The sequence below is a fragment of the Protopterus annectens genome, chromosome 17.part0 (assembly GCF_019279795.1).
Source record: "Protopterus annectens isolate FY-2018-M chromosome 17.part0, PAN1.0, whole genome shotgun sequence".
NCBI classification, from domain to species: domain Eukaryota; kingdom Metazoa; phylum Chordata; order Ceratodontiformes; family Protopteridae; genus Protopterus; species Protopterus annectens.
Genome location: NC_056751.1, coordinates 68,557,525 through 68,573,388, shown reverse-complemented (window position 1 = coordinate 68,573,388; position 15,864 = coordinate 68,557,525). Strand labels below are relative to the sequence as shown.

At 39.0% G+C, this 15,864-nt stretch overlaps 1 protein-coding gene across 1 annotated transcript in view; it reads right to left on the bottom strand.

Moving 5' to 3' along the window:
• The window catches only part of DNAH6 (dynein axonemal heavy chain 6), a 5,071,261-nt gene that overhangs the window by 1,564,995 nt on the left and 3,490,402 nt on the right, over nt 1–15,864 (bottom strand). The window contains exon 54 of the mRNA XM_044059309.1: nt 21–144. Coding sequence (XP_043915244.1) covers nt 21–144 — 124 coding nt within the window. The remainder of the gene's footprint in view (nt 1–20; nt 145–15,864) is intronic.

Genomic DNA, 15,864 nt, shown 5'->3' with positions numbered 1-15,864 from the left:
GCTTCAGAATATTTCCTTACCGAGGCTTTCCTTTTCAGTGACACTTGTTTCATACTGATCTTGAAGTTGCTGAATCTGGTCTTCCACTTCTTTCAGTCTTTTTTGTTTGTCACGCAGGGTAGACATAGTAGCATCAAGTTCTGCCTAATTAAGCAAATAATAAAACAATTAATGTGGTCTTCTAATAAAGAGACTTAAACATTCTTAAAACAGAGTGTCAACAAATAAATTAAACACAGGGAATTATACAGCTACTGCACAATAGCACCGTGATCTGTGTTGTTGCCTTTCAGTGCTTGGTGTTCAGTTTCAGACCCAAGCTTGGGTGCTCCCTGTACAACATCAGCACTCCCACCCTATAACCATGCAAGTTTTTACCAGGTATTCAGGTTTCCTCCCACATCTCAAAGGTATAAGGCTATGTGAATTGGCAGTGCTCAAAAATTATCTGTATCCTACTGTGGACTATTGCCCTATCCAGGATTGGTTCTTGCCTTATATTTGTTTGGACATCAGTTATTCACAGTTCTGATCTAAATCAGTCAGGTATTTAAAATGGAAGAATAGATTGATGAATGAGCAGATGGATGGACACAATTTAAAGAAGAATCAGCTTTTAATAAAATAAAACTGGGTTGCACACCACTGAAACAGCCATTCCAAAAACATGAAAGTGCTCAGAGTAAACTATTAATACAGATGTTCTAGAGCAATTCTTTTTTCATTTGCTACTACAGTAACAAGCATCTCAGAAAGACAGATTAAAATGATATTTTACTGCAACTGGAGAAATATCTTTATTTATATATAAAAATATCAATTACAATACTCAACACTTGCAATCAAAGTCATCAAAGTCATAGCGAGTAACATCAAATGTTACACAGCATTTGAATTTGAGACTTTGTTTATTTATGACTGAGTGATCATAGCTGAAACGGTTCATTCAGATCCCTCCCATTAACTGCATGCTTTTTTTTTTTCATCTTAACTACAGGATGAACTGATAAGTATTGATAAAAAGGTATGCTGACCAGAAACATGTACTGCCTGGCTAGGTGGGGGAGCACTACACTTTCAGAGGGCCACATTTCCCAGGGCAGTGTACTTTGATGTACAAATTGGAGTACCAATACAAATATCCTGACTAACATCATATTCAAAGTAATAAATGCAGATAAAGAATGCATCAGTAAGAGAACCAAAATGAATTTATTCAACAGGAATAAACCCAATCACCACTCAAGAAACAGAATTTCCCCACTGTGAATTGTCTAGATATAGTAAGATCTTGGTGAGTTTAATTCTGGTGGCTGCCAAAAAAAAACAATTACTAGAAAATGGATTCTAAACTAACCATATCAGAAGTTCTGAATATAGTAACAGAGATAAAAGAACTGGATGTGGGATCTTTAGAAAAGTGTAGATGCAAATTACATAGAAAAAATGGGAATTGTGGGAACAATACATGCAGAATGATATTTTGGAGAAGGAATGAGGTTTAAGGGAATGCAAGGATTGAATGAGCTATGTAATGTTTGACTGACAATGACTGTATAGAAGATTATCCCTGGGATCCATTACTGCCTACACTAAGTATACTTTGTTCTGAGTGAACAGACTACTCAAGCATAATGAATCTGGCCCGTGATGTACAAAGTTTACAAATGAACATATGTCATTATGGTTTGCTTTCATTTATATACATGCATGATTGCCTATGTCATAAGTGATAATTTAATAAATACGTTTTTTGTTCAAAAAAAAAAAAAAAAACAAATAAAAACAAAGAAACTGAATTTTCCACATACTTCTCTTCACTAGAAAATTAACTCCTAAGTGAATGTAATTTGGGGACAAGTTACTTTGCTATTTTGATCATTTTTAACAGTTTGGTATTTTAAGTGTTGACCTCTCTAGTAATACCATGGGGGGAAAAACTTTTATCATTTTCAGGAAATGCACAGTTATATCACCCATTTTTGGAAAATGCTTAATCCACTTCAGGGATACTGAACTGCAGCCTATCCTACCCCCCCCAAAAAAAAAATGGGTGCAAGGCAAGATAAACCCTGCAATGGATGTTTGTCCATTCCAAGCCAGGATTCACAAAGATACACAAAGGCATATCAAAATTCAGTCAGACATGCACAGAAATCTAGGGTCAAATTGCAGTATCCAGTCCAATTACACTGTACATTTTTGTGGGGAGGGAAGAAACTAATGTATAAAAAAAAAAAACAGCAAGGACATGATGACAATGTATTCATCCCACCTTCCTAAGACATGCAGCTAAAAAAACTTGCTAAACCCCTTACTCATATCTTTAACCTCTCTCTCTCTCATCTCAGACACTATGTTACTAGCATTCAAGCACACAGTTATGCTCCCTCTTCCTAAAGTTACTTCTCCTAATGGGCTGAAGGATTACAGAACTATTTCTACCCTGTGCCCTATTACCAAATTATTTGAAAAACGTTTATACAAGCAACTACATAAGCACTTTAATAGTTATGGCTTGTTATGTGATGAATAGCATGACTTTTGCAATGCCTCTAGTACATTTACTGCCCTGGTAGTGACCACTGAAACCATTTATTACACTCTGAATGAGGAACGTATTACTGCAGGTCTCTTTGCTGACATGACAAGGATTTCCGAAATGGTCAACCATATCCTTCTACTCAACAAACTCAAAAAAACTCAACTTTGGAAATAACACTATTTGCAGGTTTTGCAGTTATCCTAAAGACAGAACTTTCCAAGCCCAAAGCAGTGTTTCATCTTCTACTGCTCGTAAACTTAATATGTGTATTGTGAGAGTCTCTGCTAGGTCCTCTTCTCTTTTCTTCTTTCTCTTTGTTAATAATCTCCCCCCTAGAATTGCCAAGTCTTAAGTTAATATTGTATGCACCTGCAATCCAGTACTACCCTCTCGGACTTGCAAACCAAGTTACAGGACAATTTCACTTGGTTATGCACCTGGTGGGAATACTACTAACAAACTACTAATTAACCCCCCCCCCAAAAAAAACAATGTGCTGGTCTTTGCCTCAGCCAAGAAATTATCTACTATTATCCTCTCAGCAGATCTTAATGGGAACATAATCTGCAATGTTACTGAACAGAGGTACCTAGGCCTAATACTTGACCCTATCCTATCCTTTACCCCACACACACACACACACACACACACACACACACACACACACACACACACACACACACACACACACACACACACACACACATATTTCATAGCTAATAAAGTCCTTGCTCAATTAAAACAATGTTACAAAATCAGTCACCTCCTTTCATCCACTGCTCGCACAATCATTGCTAAAAATATTTTAATATCCAAACCTGAATATGGCCTTCCTTTTCAAATTATTCATTCAATCCAAAATATTCATCAGAGTACAGACTACTGAGAATAAAATCTACAGGTTCATTCTATTAGCAGACCCCCTTCCCATTTGCTAAAAGAGCCAATTTTCTTCAAAGTACTTTAATTTGCAAGGTGCTAAAATACAGTCATTGCCTCCATTTCAAGAGCAGGGCTACCTTTACAAGACAATACTTATGAACTCAGGAGTACACAAGACAACAGTTTCTCTCTAGAACACCTTCCTTTTAAATGTGCTGTAGGGGAGAGAGAACCTTTTTGAAACTAGGACATGCTGCCTTGAACCACCTATCTAAAGGAATCATAAATCTAGAAACTATTAAAAGCTTCAAAGATGCACTTGAGCATGTAATCTACTTGCATCTGCTACAATGACAATGGTTAGGTAACTTATCATTCCAGATCATGAATAATAGATTATCTTCAATAAACTTTTCTCAGTCTCTTAATGTGGCATCTTACATGCAAATATTTCACAGGCATGTAGGAGTTTATGTATGACTGCACTGCATTTTATGCATATCTTAGCTTGCATCTGTATACACTGTTTTCTCAATAGGCTCTGACTGAATCTTTTAAACGTACCCTATCTGCATGCAATCTTACCATTATGTTCTGAATTTTGCTATGTACTCATTTTGTATATAGTACTGCCAATTTGAAAGACCATGATGTATTTTCTGCTCTTTGAGCTCATGTTGTGCCTGAAAAGGGTCAATGACAAGTCCAATTACCTGGTGAACAAACAGTAAATAAAGAAATAATACATAATATGCAGATTACATAAATGGAGTAACATGAGTCTAGAATCAAACCTTGGCTGGGTAGAGCAGCAAACTTCACTGCACCACAACCCATTCCAAAAATATATAGCTCACAATAACAGTGTATTTTTTCAAAGACTGATAGTAGCAGATCATCAAATATCAGACAAAAAAAAAAATATATATATATATATATATGTTTGTGTGTGTCTCCAACAATATGTTCTAAATACTCAAATATCTGGTTGTTCTTCAGGAGGAAAACAGAATAGTCATCTCCACCAGGACAGTTAATATATTGCTAGTCAGTGTTGTCCAAGATCTGAGACATCCTGCCTGGGTTAACACTGGACCCAACAAAAGCATTTTCAGTTCTGCACTGGATCAAAGTTATAGTACACAATGGAAATAGAAAGCTGTGTTCATAGGGTACAGCAAATCCATGCACATCGCGTATATAGCACCTCCCTGTACCCCTCTTTACTAATTTAGCTAACTCACAGGTTGCTGTACCTCAGAGAAAAGGAAATTTCCATGCAGTATTCTCTGGCAAATACTGCATAGCTTCATATTACTGGCAAGCGACAGGCACAAAGTCAGACTCTACAATCCTCACTGAAGCAAGGTTATATGAATTATGTAGTCTCTTAAACTCCTAATCTCTAATACAGTGACTGTCATTGTTAGCTTCATTGAATAATAATGCCAAACACTCTTAGAATGAAGAACTGATATATAAGCAGAATCTGTGACTGTGATCCCATGATTTGGACCCACAGGAGCTAAAATGAGTAGTGGCTGGTAAAACAGTGGAGAGGAAGGACACAGTATGTCACAGAGGGCAGGAAAAGCAGTAAAAGTGGAAGGCTAAAATCAAATATTAGGAAATTCTGCTTTATAAAGAGGATTGTTTGAAGTTAGAATGATCATCCAACATCATCAATCTGACTACAGAATCACAGAATTATTTAACATAGTGAGATGGGTGTAGGAAAACAGGAATAAAAGGGGAGGGGCATCTGCATAAGGGCAAAATGAACTGACAAACTGACTAAAGAGGCAAAAACTATATTTTTATTAATTTCCTTATATGTTCATTAGTTCAGCATGATCATCACAGCTTAGAAGACAATGGAAAACCAGTATGCATGATGAATCTTGCAGTATACACAGAAGATTAGGATTCTAAAGTATTAACAGGCCGTCTGCTTCCTACAGTCCTGAGTTTGATTCCTTTAGCCTTCATTTGCCTACTGTGTGACTCTAAGTAAGGTGCTTTACCAAGTAGTGCAAATGAGTTGTCCCTAAAAAGGAACACTTATTTGTGGTGGGCTTACATGGTTAACATAGGTTTAAAGGAGTTACTAGGCATGAGGTCAAGCAGACCACTAAAGAGCCTAGCCCAATTCTTTAATTGTCCCAGAACACTGCCTGGTTAATGGACTTGCTCACTCAATCAGTAGTCAAATGGAGGATGAGGGAATCAAACTCTAGATTACAAGCATCTCATTAAAATCTCATAACTTTAAACGTCTGCACTGCCAGATCAAAAATAAAAAAAAACTGGAGAAGGAAAGGAAGGAAGGCTCAAGGATTGAAGAGGGGAAATGATAAATATTAAAAACTGCTGTAAAAAAGTACTTTGTAATAAACTTAACATAAAAGTAGATGTCAGAATGATCACTGATGCAGTAGCCATAGCTATATGGGTTATATCCTGCCAAAAATATAACAACCGGGCAGCTTCCAAAGCTTTAGGGCACCTTCCACACAAAAGAAAGTATGCTTGAGCTGAGCTGACTAAAAAGACAGGTTTGGGCATCAAGCTCTTCACAGCTTTCATGCTATTAGAGAGAGGGAGTCGCAGCCCTGAAATGACAGTATTAGGAATAATAACCCTGGCATAAATCTTCTTCTTCTTCTTTTGGCTTTTCCCGGTTAGGGGTCACCACAGCGGAACTCCAGTCCACTAATGATTGGCAGCAGATTTTTATAGTGCCAAGGTGCCAGCCTGAAGCCCAACCTTCAACAAAGTCACGCCCATTTACGCATGTCTTCCGAACGCCACTCGACCGCGGGGAGGACATGCAGACTCCACACAGAAGGCACTCCAGCCAAGAATCGAATGGGAGGACCTTTTGCTGTGAGGCAACAACGCTACCACTGCACCACCATCACACTAAAAACCATAGGGGATGGAGGGAGGGATGGAGTGACTATTTGAATGTCTATTGTTATGGTAAGCTTACTTACACAGCTGTATAATGTTCATCATATTGATCACTGCTGCAGTAGCCTAAGCTACATAGTTAAAAAAACCCTAGCTTACTACATTTGGGAGGTGGAAGGAGAAGAATCCAGGAGTCCCTGGACAATGGTCTTAGCATAGCATGATCTAGACCTACAGAAAGAATCAAGCTTACAGTGCTTTGTAAAAGTATATACAAAGGACCAAGTTTCTATTTCTAGAAAACTTCAGGAATTAAACCCTTTGCAAAAAAGCCAGAGATAAAGCTACAGCCCTGGTATACAGGGGATTGCCACTCCCTGGAATGGCTTTGTTGTGGTGAATATACCAAAAGGTAATTGTCGCAGACAACCATTTGGAAAAAGGTTGTCCTTTCTTCTTACCTTCACCAGAAATTAATAATTGATCTGAAGATCTGAAAGATTTAGTTCTCTCAAAATAGTACATGAGCTGTCTGTGGACATCCAAGAGCTTGCAACTTGGATAAACATCTTACAGTTGTCAGAGCAATCAGTAAATCTGTTTCCCATGTTAAGAATCTCAAGTCAGCCAGGTTAACTGGTTCAAATGGTGCAAGTGTTAGATTAAGATCCCAAGGAGAGGTTGCAGGTTTTCTTGGTGGCCTCTTATAAAACCACTGTTAAAAATATTTTGATATGAGAATGCATTGAAACGAGAGACTCCACTGGCAGATGTGCTGAAATGGTTGACAAATAAACATTAATGGAGGAGTAAGAAAGGACATAGTATAATAACTTACACAAACATTGTAAAACCAGAGAATAACTAGCCCTGAATGGGTGCTGGTTATGTTGATGGCACCAACTAGAAAACTTTTTCCTTTTGATAATATATAATGTTCTATTAGCAGGCTTTCTCACCTCCATTAGTACCTCCTGCACACCTTCAGTAAACAGGTGCCTAAAGGGAATTAAGACTTTATCCTCAAGGCAGTCACTTGAAGTTGATTGGGTTGAGGTTTATGAAACACCCCGATCGTTTGTGAGGCAATCCATTGTGTGAGGAAGCTTGTAGTAATTGCCCCTGGCCATTTCTAAAAGAAGGGAGAACCACTGTTGCCAGGGCCAGAAGGGAGTCACGACAATGATCAAGGGGGATTCCTTCTGAATCTTCAGAAGTACGCTGGATATCAGTGGATATAGTGGAAATCCACACAGAAACATTCCCGGCCAAGGAAAAGAAAATGGTATCTGCCATCCAGGCCTTCTTGCATAGTGACTGGACCAGAATCTTGCCAACTAATTATTCAGACAGGAGGCAAATAAGTCTACATGAGGAACTCCCCACAGATGGTGCAAATCTTAGAAGACCACCTGATCTAGTTTCCATTTATGAGAGCCTGCCCTTGTCCTTCTCAGCTTGTCTACCAGAAAAAGTTGTTCTAATGAAATGTAGGACACTTGTAGAGTGAAGCTACACCCCAAGCTAACATTGCTAACCTGTAAAGGGAGTATGACTTGGTTCCCCCCTTGTTTGTTGATGTACCACATAACAGTGGTATTCTCTGCAATGAATTGATGAGGTCCCAGGACCAAAGATGATTCAGAGATTTGAATGCCTTGATCAGGGCAAGCATCTCTTAAATTTATGTGTTTGTAGCTGTCCTTGATGTTCCACACACCCTGCATTTTCACCCCTCCTGAAACTACTTTCCAAGCAAAGTATGAGGTATCTGTGGTGACTGACTACTTTGGAACAGGGAGGGAGAAGATAAGACCAGAATTTAAGGATATTTGCTGTCTCCACCAAGTGATTTTCCTTCTGACAAACTCCAGCAGTGGCAAACTGTGTTGTAGAAAACAAACTGCTGATCCAAAATAACTACGAACAAACGTCCACTGGAAGCAATGTAGGAAATTCTGTTTAATAATACAGTTAAGCGCTTTTCGTTACTCCCAGTCAGAGTAACTTCTTCAGACTACTTAAAATTAGTTAATTAGACCTTATATAATGTGTTCAATTAATCAATTTGTCTTTGTTAAAATCAAGATTTAAAGCTATAAGAGCACTGATGTTCTGCACTTAAAATACAATATGCCCAATGTAAAATTACAAGTGATAGAGGACTATTGACAAAGTAGAAACAAACCCAGCTAAACCTTCTTATGTATCACATACATTATAGTGTGTGGTACTGATCTTTTTATGTTGCATTATAGTCATACTATTGTGTTATTCATTTGGGAAGCATTATTATATAATAAATTGAATAAAGTAAAATAGAATACGGTAAAATAAAATATAATATAATATATAATATATTTCCCTCTGGGCTTGAGCAATAAATATGTTCAAGGATTACACATGTATGACTGTTAGTTGTGTCATAAACAATGAATAAGAATTAGTACAGTCTTTTTATCAAGGTTTTAGAAATTCCATTATCTATAATTTAAACATGTCATGTTTGTTACAGTATAAAGTCTCACAAACATATGTTTTTACTCTAATACCATCAACATTGTTGTGCATGTAATCGTGTACATGTACTTGTCTGTGTTCGTGTACGTAGATGAACTTACACATAAAGATACTTGAATTTTGTACACCTAACACATTTTTTTTAAAAATTTTTGTTAAAAAGTTTTTTGTTAGAAAACTAAGGACTAAATCTATTATATTATTTTATACTACAAATTATAAGTATAGTTAATAGTATATAGTATATAGTATATAATATATAGAATTATGTACTATGTTGGTTAATTAGATGTTACAAAAAAACTTAATTTGTATATATAAATTGTGTATCATATATTGTGTTGTGCAATGTGAGTACATATATATATTTTGGTTACTTGTCTAGACTCTTCAGTTTTAAAATGCAACTAATATTGCAGTGTTCATTTAGACCTGGTTTTACAAATGCATTTGTTCTCCACTGCCATATCAATTCTCTTTCTTCTAATAATAAATTATGTGTACCTCCTCTGATGTCAGTATAAATTTGGTCAAATGCAGTAAATCTAAAATTATGGCCTGGATTAGCTGCAATGTGTTTAAATAGTGCGTTTTCTGTCTTACTATTAAGTATAGCATATGTATGCTCGTACACCCTCTCTTTGAGTTGTCGTTCAGTTTTCCCTATGTAGAAAGCTGAACAGAGGGCGCACGTGGCTACATATATTACTAATTTAGATTTACAGTTCAACTTCTTCTGAATCCAGCAGTGGGATTTGAAAGGACAAAGGCTGTTGGTGCTGGGACCAAAGATTCTTCATCTACCACTGTATCTTTTTCATGTGGAGGCTTGTCAGGGGTATCATGAGAATCACAGATGCCACGAGACCCAACATCCTGTAGTATTCACTCACAGTGACCAAAGTCTGAATGGAAAACCTTAGAAATAGCTCTAGATACAGATTTATTTTTAATCCTGTGGCAGAAAACCTCTTTGAACTGAGATGACTAACTGTGACGTACCATCATTTTTTTATTTGGGCACTATCACAAACAGGTTTAGGAAAGGAAGATTCAGAACTGTTTATTATGTATTTTCTTTCTTTGGCACTAAAAACATTCTTGAATAAAAACCTTTTCCAACCTGGGAAAGAGGAACTGGTTCTATCAGACCTTGAGACAACATGTAAGAAAGACAGGAGGAAATAAAAGAGTCTGGTCTGGTGGATGAGGGATTACCCTCTGGAAAGGAGGAATTTCCTTCCACTGCCATCTGTAACCTAGATGAATGATCTTCAAAACACAATTGTTTGAAACTATCTGTTGCCAAAGACAAAAGTGAAGATTCAGACTTTCTGGAAGGATAATGGAACTGCCAGGGTGGGAGGAGGGACAAGGTTCCCTAAATAGTCATTCTGACTTGGACTGTTCGTGGTTTTGGGAGGTACCAGAATTCTTTTTTGGAACCCCATCAGCATTTCTTCTTAAATGCACATTTACCTGCATTTTGTTGAGACTTTATTTTATTATTTTTTTTATTTGCAAAAATTGGATAAACTAGAGAATCCCTTAGAAGATATGGAAAATGAGGGCTGAAAATTTTTAGAGACTGTCTGTATGAACTTACCCCTCTCATTATGCTTTCTGATCACCTCTGTAACAGTGGGGGCCAAAAACTAAATCTCTGTCCAAACAAGCATTTAAAATCTCATGTTTAACCCCATTTGGGAGGTTCTGAGAATGCAGCCAGGCAAGCCTCCTTAAAATAGTACCAGTGGCCATAGTCTTGGAAAATGTATCAAATCAGACATATACACACTGTTAAACAAAGAGTAGCAACTTCTACAATAGCATTAACTAAATTATTTAAAGCAGATTCTTTTTCAGAAGAAGAAACTGCAGACAAACATTCCTCAAACTTCTACAGTTTGTCAGAATAAACTTTAACATATGAGCCTGACAATTCAAAATTATGAAAATCAAAGTTGCAGAAGTATACACTTTTTTCCCATACTTATTTTGACACCCCACCATTGGACCAGTAATCAAGGAGCCTCAATCTTCACCACTAGCACCAGTGGGGGACATACACTGAGAGGATGACAAGTACACACACAGTATTTCCAGATGCAGCTCTCTGCATCAAGTGAAATTTCCCCTAAGAGTACACAGAGACCACAGTCAGTCCAGGGCTGGTTTTGCCCTCTTTCTTAAGATCCCTAGTAAGACTCCCCACTGGCATAGCTATAGAGATGAGTCCTTAGCCAGGTTTCCAAGCCAAGTCCTCCAATACTCTCTCTGTCCAACCAGTACTTCTTGTCCCTGCCCAAGTAGCTGACACACTCTCTTGGAGATATTACACACACACACACACACACACACACACACACACACACACACACACACACACACACCTGTGAAAGGCTGGCACCGACTTACTAGCTAAGTCCCCTTCTGCCCAGACTACAGTGTAGTTATCATTGCCAATAGAACCCCTTATCAGCTACTTAAATGCCCTTAGCAAAGGATGTTGAATCTTACTGTGTAATGTTACTATTAATACAAACAGTAGTTTGACCAAGGGCAAGGCTATTAGGAGTGGCTCACACAGTGTCACCAGATAAACATGCTAGTACTCCCAAAACTTATCCCTAGACAGATCAGCCACATATTAAAAGAACAAGAAAATGCTCAGTATATATTTACAGTGAACTCAGAGTTAAAAATCACAGGAAATATATTAAAATAACATTGCAGGGCAGTCTCAAATAAATAGAGAAAAACATCTAAATTAAGCTTTGCTATATTCCTTACTATATCCAAGAGAATTACTATACTCTAGTTAACTTACTTCAGAGCAAGGCAGATGTGGAGAATGGTTCTTGCCTAGCTGTCAGGTCAAAGACAGAATACAGTCTCTCACTAACAGACTTCCCAAATTAATATCTCAAATATTACTGCTGGGATAACTTTTATATCATTGCTTATCATCTGACTGTGAGTTCCCAGGCTCAAAACAACCACTGATGGCAGCTGGTAGCATTTAGCATCTACCTGTGAAAATACATAGGCAAGGGCTTTTCCTCAGATCTTTGGCAAATGCTGGAAGTCAGAAAACAATAAAACTTCCAAAACAATACTGAAAGCTCCCTAGTTTTAGACATTCTGTCTCCTTGCTGCCATAAAGTAATTTAATTTCAGCTATTTTTCAGAAGTTACCCTCCTGTATTCCAGTGTCCATTGTTAAAATATATATTTAAATAGTTACAATAGTGCATGTACATTTATGTTCTTTTTCAACAGTGTACACCATGGATACATTTCAAGCACAAGCACTCTACAAAAATAGAAGTTATATACTTACCATAACGTTCCATGTGAGTTATCTCACCTTTATTCTCACTGATGGGTTCAGAGCCGATCCTCGGCTCCGACACGGCCGATAGCAAAGCTCAAGGTTTGCCAGTAGCTCGAGACCAAGCCCCTTATCCCACAATGCACTGCTGGATTTACCTCAGATCTTGTTTGCTGCGAGTAACAGTATTTATATATATATATATATATATATATATATATATATATATATATATATATATATATATACATACACACACACATAGAAACATATACATACTCTTTTATGTATTTCTACCAAGAACACTTCCAAAAGGGGAAGAAGAAATATTGAATAACCAGGATGGTACTAGCCTCTAAGTCAACAGTCAGCCAGGAGGGGGAAGGAGGGAGGGACGTGAGAATAAAGGCGAGATAAACAATTCACATGGGACGTTATGGTAACTACATAACTTCCATATGTGAAGCTGTTAAATCTCGCTGTTTATTCTCACTGATGGGTAGCGTCCCTAGCACCCTGAATCCTGGGTGGCTCATGGGAGTATGTTCCTCAGTACCGTAGAACCAAAGGAAGATCTGTCCCTTGAAGCCTTATCCACTTTGTAATGCATGATAAAGGTATGAGGCTTAGACCAAGTGGCTTCAGCGCAAATATTGTCAAGGGGCAATTTAGCTTGAAAAGCAGAAGACGTAGACACAGCTCTGGTAGAATGAGCCTTAGGTTTGTGTGTTAATGGTATGCTCACATTTTCATAAACAAAGGATATGCAATTGGATAACCATTTAGATAAGGTTGTTTTAGCTACTGGATTGCCTTTTCTTGCTTCCAAGATGGATACAAAAAGTTAATCTGATTTTCTAATATCCTTAGTTCTGTCAAGATAAAATCTGAGCTGTCTGTGAACATCAAGTTTGTGCAGCATGTATTCCAATTTGCTAGAGTGGTTGGGAAAAAAGACTGGCAGCTCAATGACCTGATTGATATTTGATTCAGAACAGACTTTAAGTAAAAATGAGGGGTTTGTTCTGAGAGATACTCTATCAGCATGGAAAATCATGTAAGGTGGTCTGATAGATAATGCTTGAAGTTCTGACACACTGCGGGCAGAAGTAATGGCCACAAGAAATATTGTTTTCCAGGATAAAAATTTGAGATCACAAAAAGATGCTGGTTCAAAAGGAGGAAGAATAATTTGAGACAGCATAAGGTTTAAATTCCAGGGAGAATAGGGAATTTTGATTGGAGGTCTCATATGAAGAACGCCTTTAAGAAAAGTCTTAGATAATTTATGGCCCATAACATTTGAGCCACCAAAACCAAGATGAACATTTGAGATGGCAGCTAACTGAACTCGAACTGTAGCAGCTGCTGCTCCTTCCTTAAACATTTTTGTCAAAAATTCTAAAATAGAAGATAGCAGAGCTAGGAAAGGGTCAATGTTCTGCGTGTTGGCCCAAATTGAGAACCTTTTCCATTTACTGCCATATAATTTCCTGGTAGATGGCTTGTGAGAAGACAAGAGAATTTGTCTTCTATCTTCTGAAATTGAATGAAGCCTGGCAATTAGGGGAAGTGGATTAGCCAAGCAGTCAGTTTCAGGGACTGCAGTGAAGGATGAAGGTCCCCCGACGGGTGCATCAGAAGGTCCGGAACTGGGTCCAGGATCCATGGACCTTCCAACAGATGATGGTGGAGAAATGGAAACCAAATCTGTCGAGGCCAATAGGGGGCTATGAGTATAACAGTCCTTCCCAGCGATTTCTCTTTCTGTAAAAATCTGGGTATTAATGGGAAGGGTGGAAATGCATAAAGGAGACCTGGGGGCCAATCATGTAGAAGTGCATCTCACGGGGAATGACCGGGAGGTGGTATTAGGGCAAAGTAGCTTCTGCATTTTGAATTGATGTGGCTGGCAAAAAGGTTGCAGCAAGGCTGGCCCCATTTGTGGAAAATCAACTCCGCAACCTGTTGTTTGAGAGACCACTTGTGAGGATGAAATATTGCCCTGCTTAGCTTGTCTATCACGTTGGATTTCCCCAGGATGTGCATTGTTAATAGAAAACGCTGGGATGACACAACTCATTGCCAGACCCTGAGGGCTTCTCAACAAAGGGGGTAAGATTTGGTTCCGCCTTGTTTGTTCAAGTACCAGACTACTGACATGCTGTCCGTCTGAATTGCAATAGTTCCCAGAGGAAGAGAGTCCTGAAAGTACTGCAACACCAGAAGTACCACTCTCAACTCTAGAACACTGATGTGCAGATGTGACTCTTGATCTATCCATGTGCCTTGGGCAGTCTTTCCCTGAAAATGCCCCCCTCCCATCAGGGAAGCGTCTGTGGTCACAGTGGCTACTGGGGGGGGGGGAGGGTCTTCCGATTGTGACATGAAGAGACGTCAACCACCATCAAAGGTCTCTCCTGCAAGAATCCATGATGAGAATCATGTGGTGCATCGGTAGTTTCTGGTAAGACCACTGAGCGAAGAGGAGTCGTTAAAGAATTTGCATATGCATCCTTGCAAGTGGTATAGCCAGGATTGCTGCTGCCATCAAACCTAGTACTTTCAATACCTCTACTGCTGTAGCTCTGTTCTTTGACACCAGTAAGCTGATGTTTTGTCGGAGAAGAGAGACTCTTTCTACAGGGAGACGTAGAGTAGTAGATGAGGTATCTAATTCTGCTCCTATAAAAACGGTATGCTGCGATGGCGATAAGGCAGACTTTTTGAAATTGATTGTAATGCCCAATTGATGGCAGAGTGTCAGAGTGTATTGTGTTGCCTGAGTCAATTGATGCCTGGTAGCAGCAGTTAGGAGCCAATCGTCTAGGTATGGAAACACCTTGGATCCTAGATGTCTCAGGTGAGCCGTGACCACTGTCATGCATTTGGTGAACACTCTGGGGGCTGTAGTGAGACCGAAGGGCAGGGCTCGAAACTGGTAATGATTGGCTCCCAGCCGGAAGCGCAGATAATCTCTGGAGTGTCTGTTCATCTTTATGTGATAGTACGCGTCCTTGAGATCTATGGAGCACATCCAATCGCCTTTCCCTAAGAAGGGAAGAATGGACTGAAGCGTGACCATTCAGAACTTCTCTTTCTTGACGAACTGGTTGAGTCTGCTGAGGTCCAAGATAGGTCTCCAGTCCCCTGTTTTCTTTGGTACCAAAAAGAATCGTGAGTAAGTTCCGAATCCAACTTGGTCTGCTGGGACTGGTTGGATGACTCTTTTTTTCTAGCAATCTGTGGACCTCTATGATTGCTTGTTCCCTGAGATTGGGTGGAACATTTGGGATTCTCTTTACAGGAATGGGAGGGGAAGAGAACGGAATGAAATATCCTCTGGAAATGATGCTTTGTACCCAAGCATCTGATGTTATGTTTAGTCAGGCTTCTGGGTACAAAGACAAGCGACCCCTGACTGCCTCCAGAGCCGAACAGTCGGGACCCCTTTCAGGGTCACTGATACGGCTGACCAGAGAACTGACCACTGTCACCCTGTTGCTGTGGACCCCCTCTGCCGCTGGGGCGGCATCTTCCATTATAACCCCCTCCTCTGCCTCTAGAGGGCATTTTTTCACGTGTTTCCTGAAAGGCTGCCTGTGCTTTTCGGAACCACATTTTCCCTCCCCTAGGGCCCTTGGGGTATGGCCGAGTAGGGGTCAAAAAA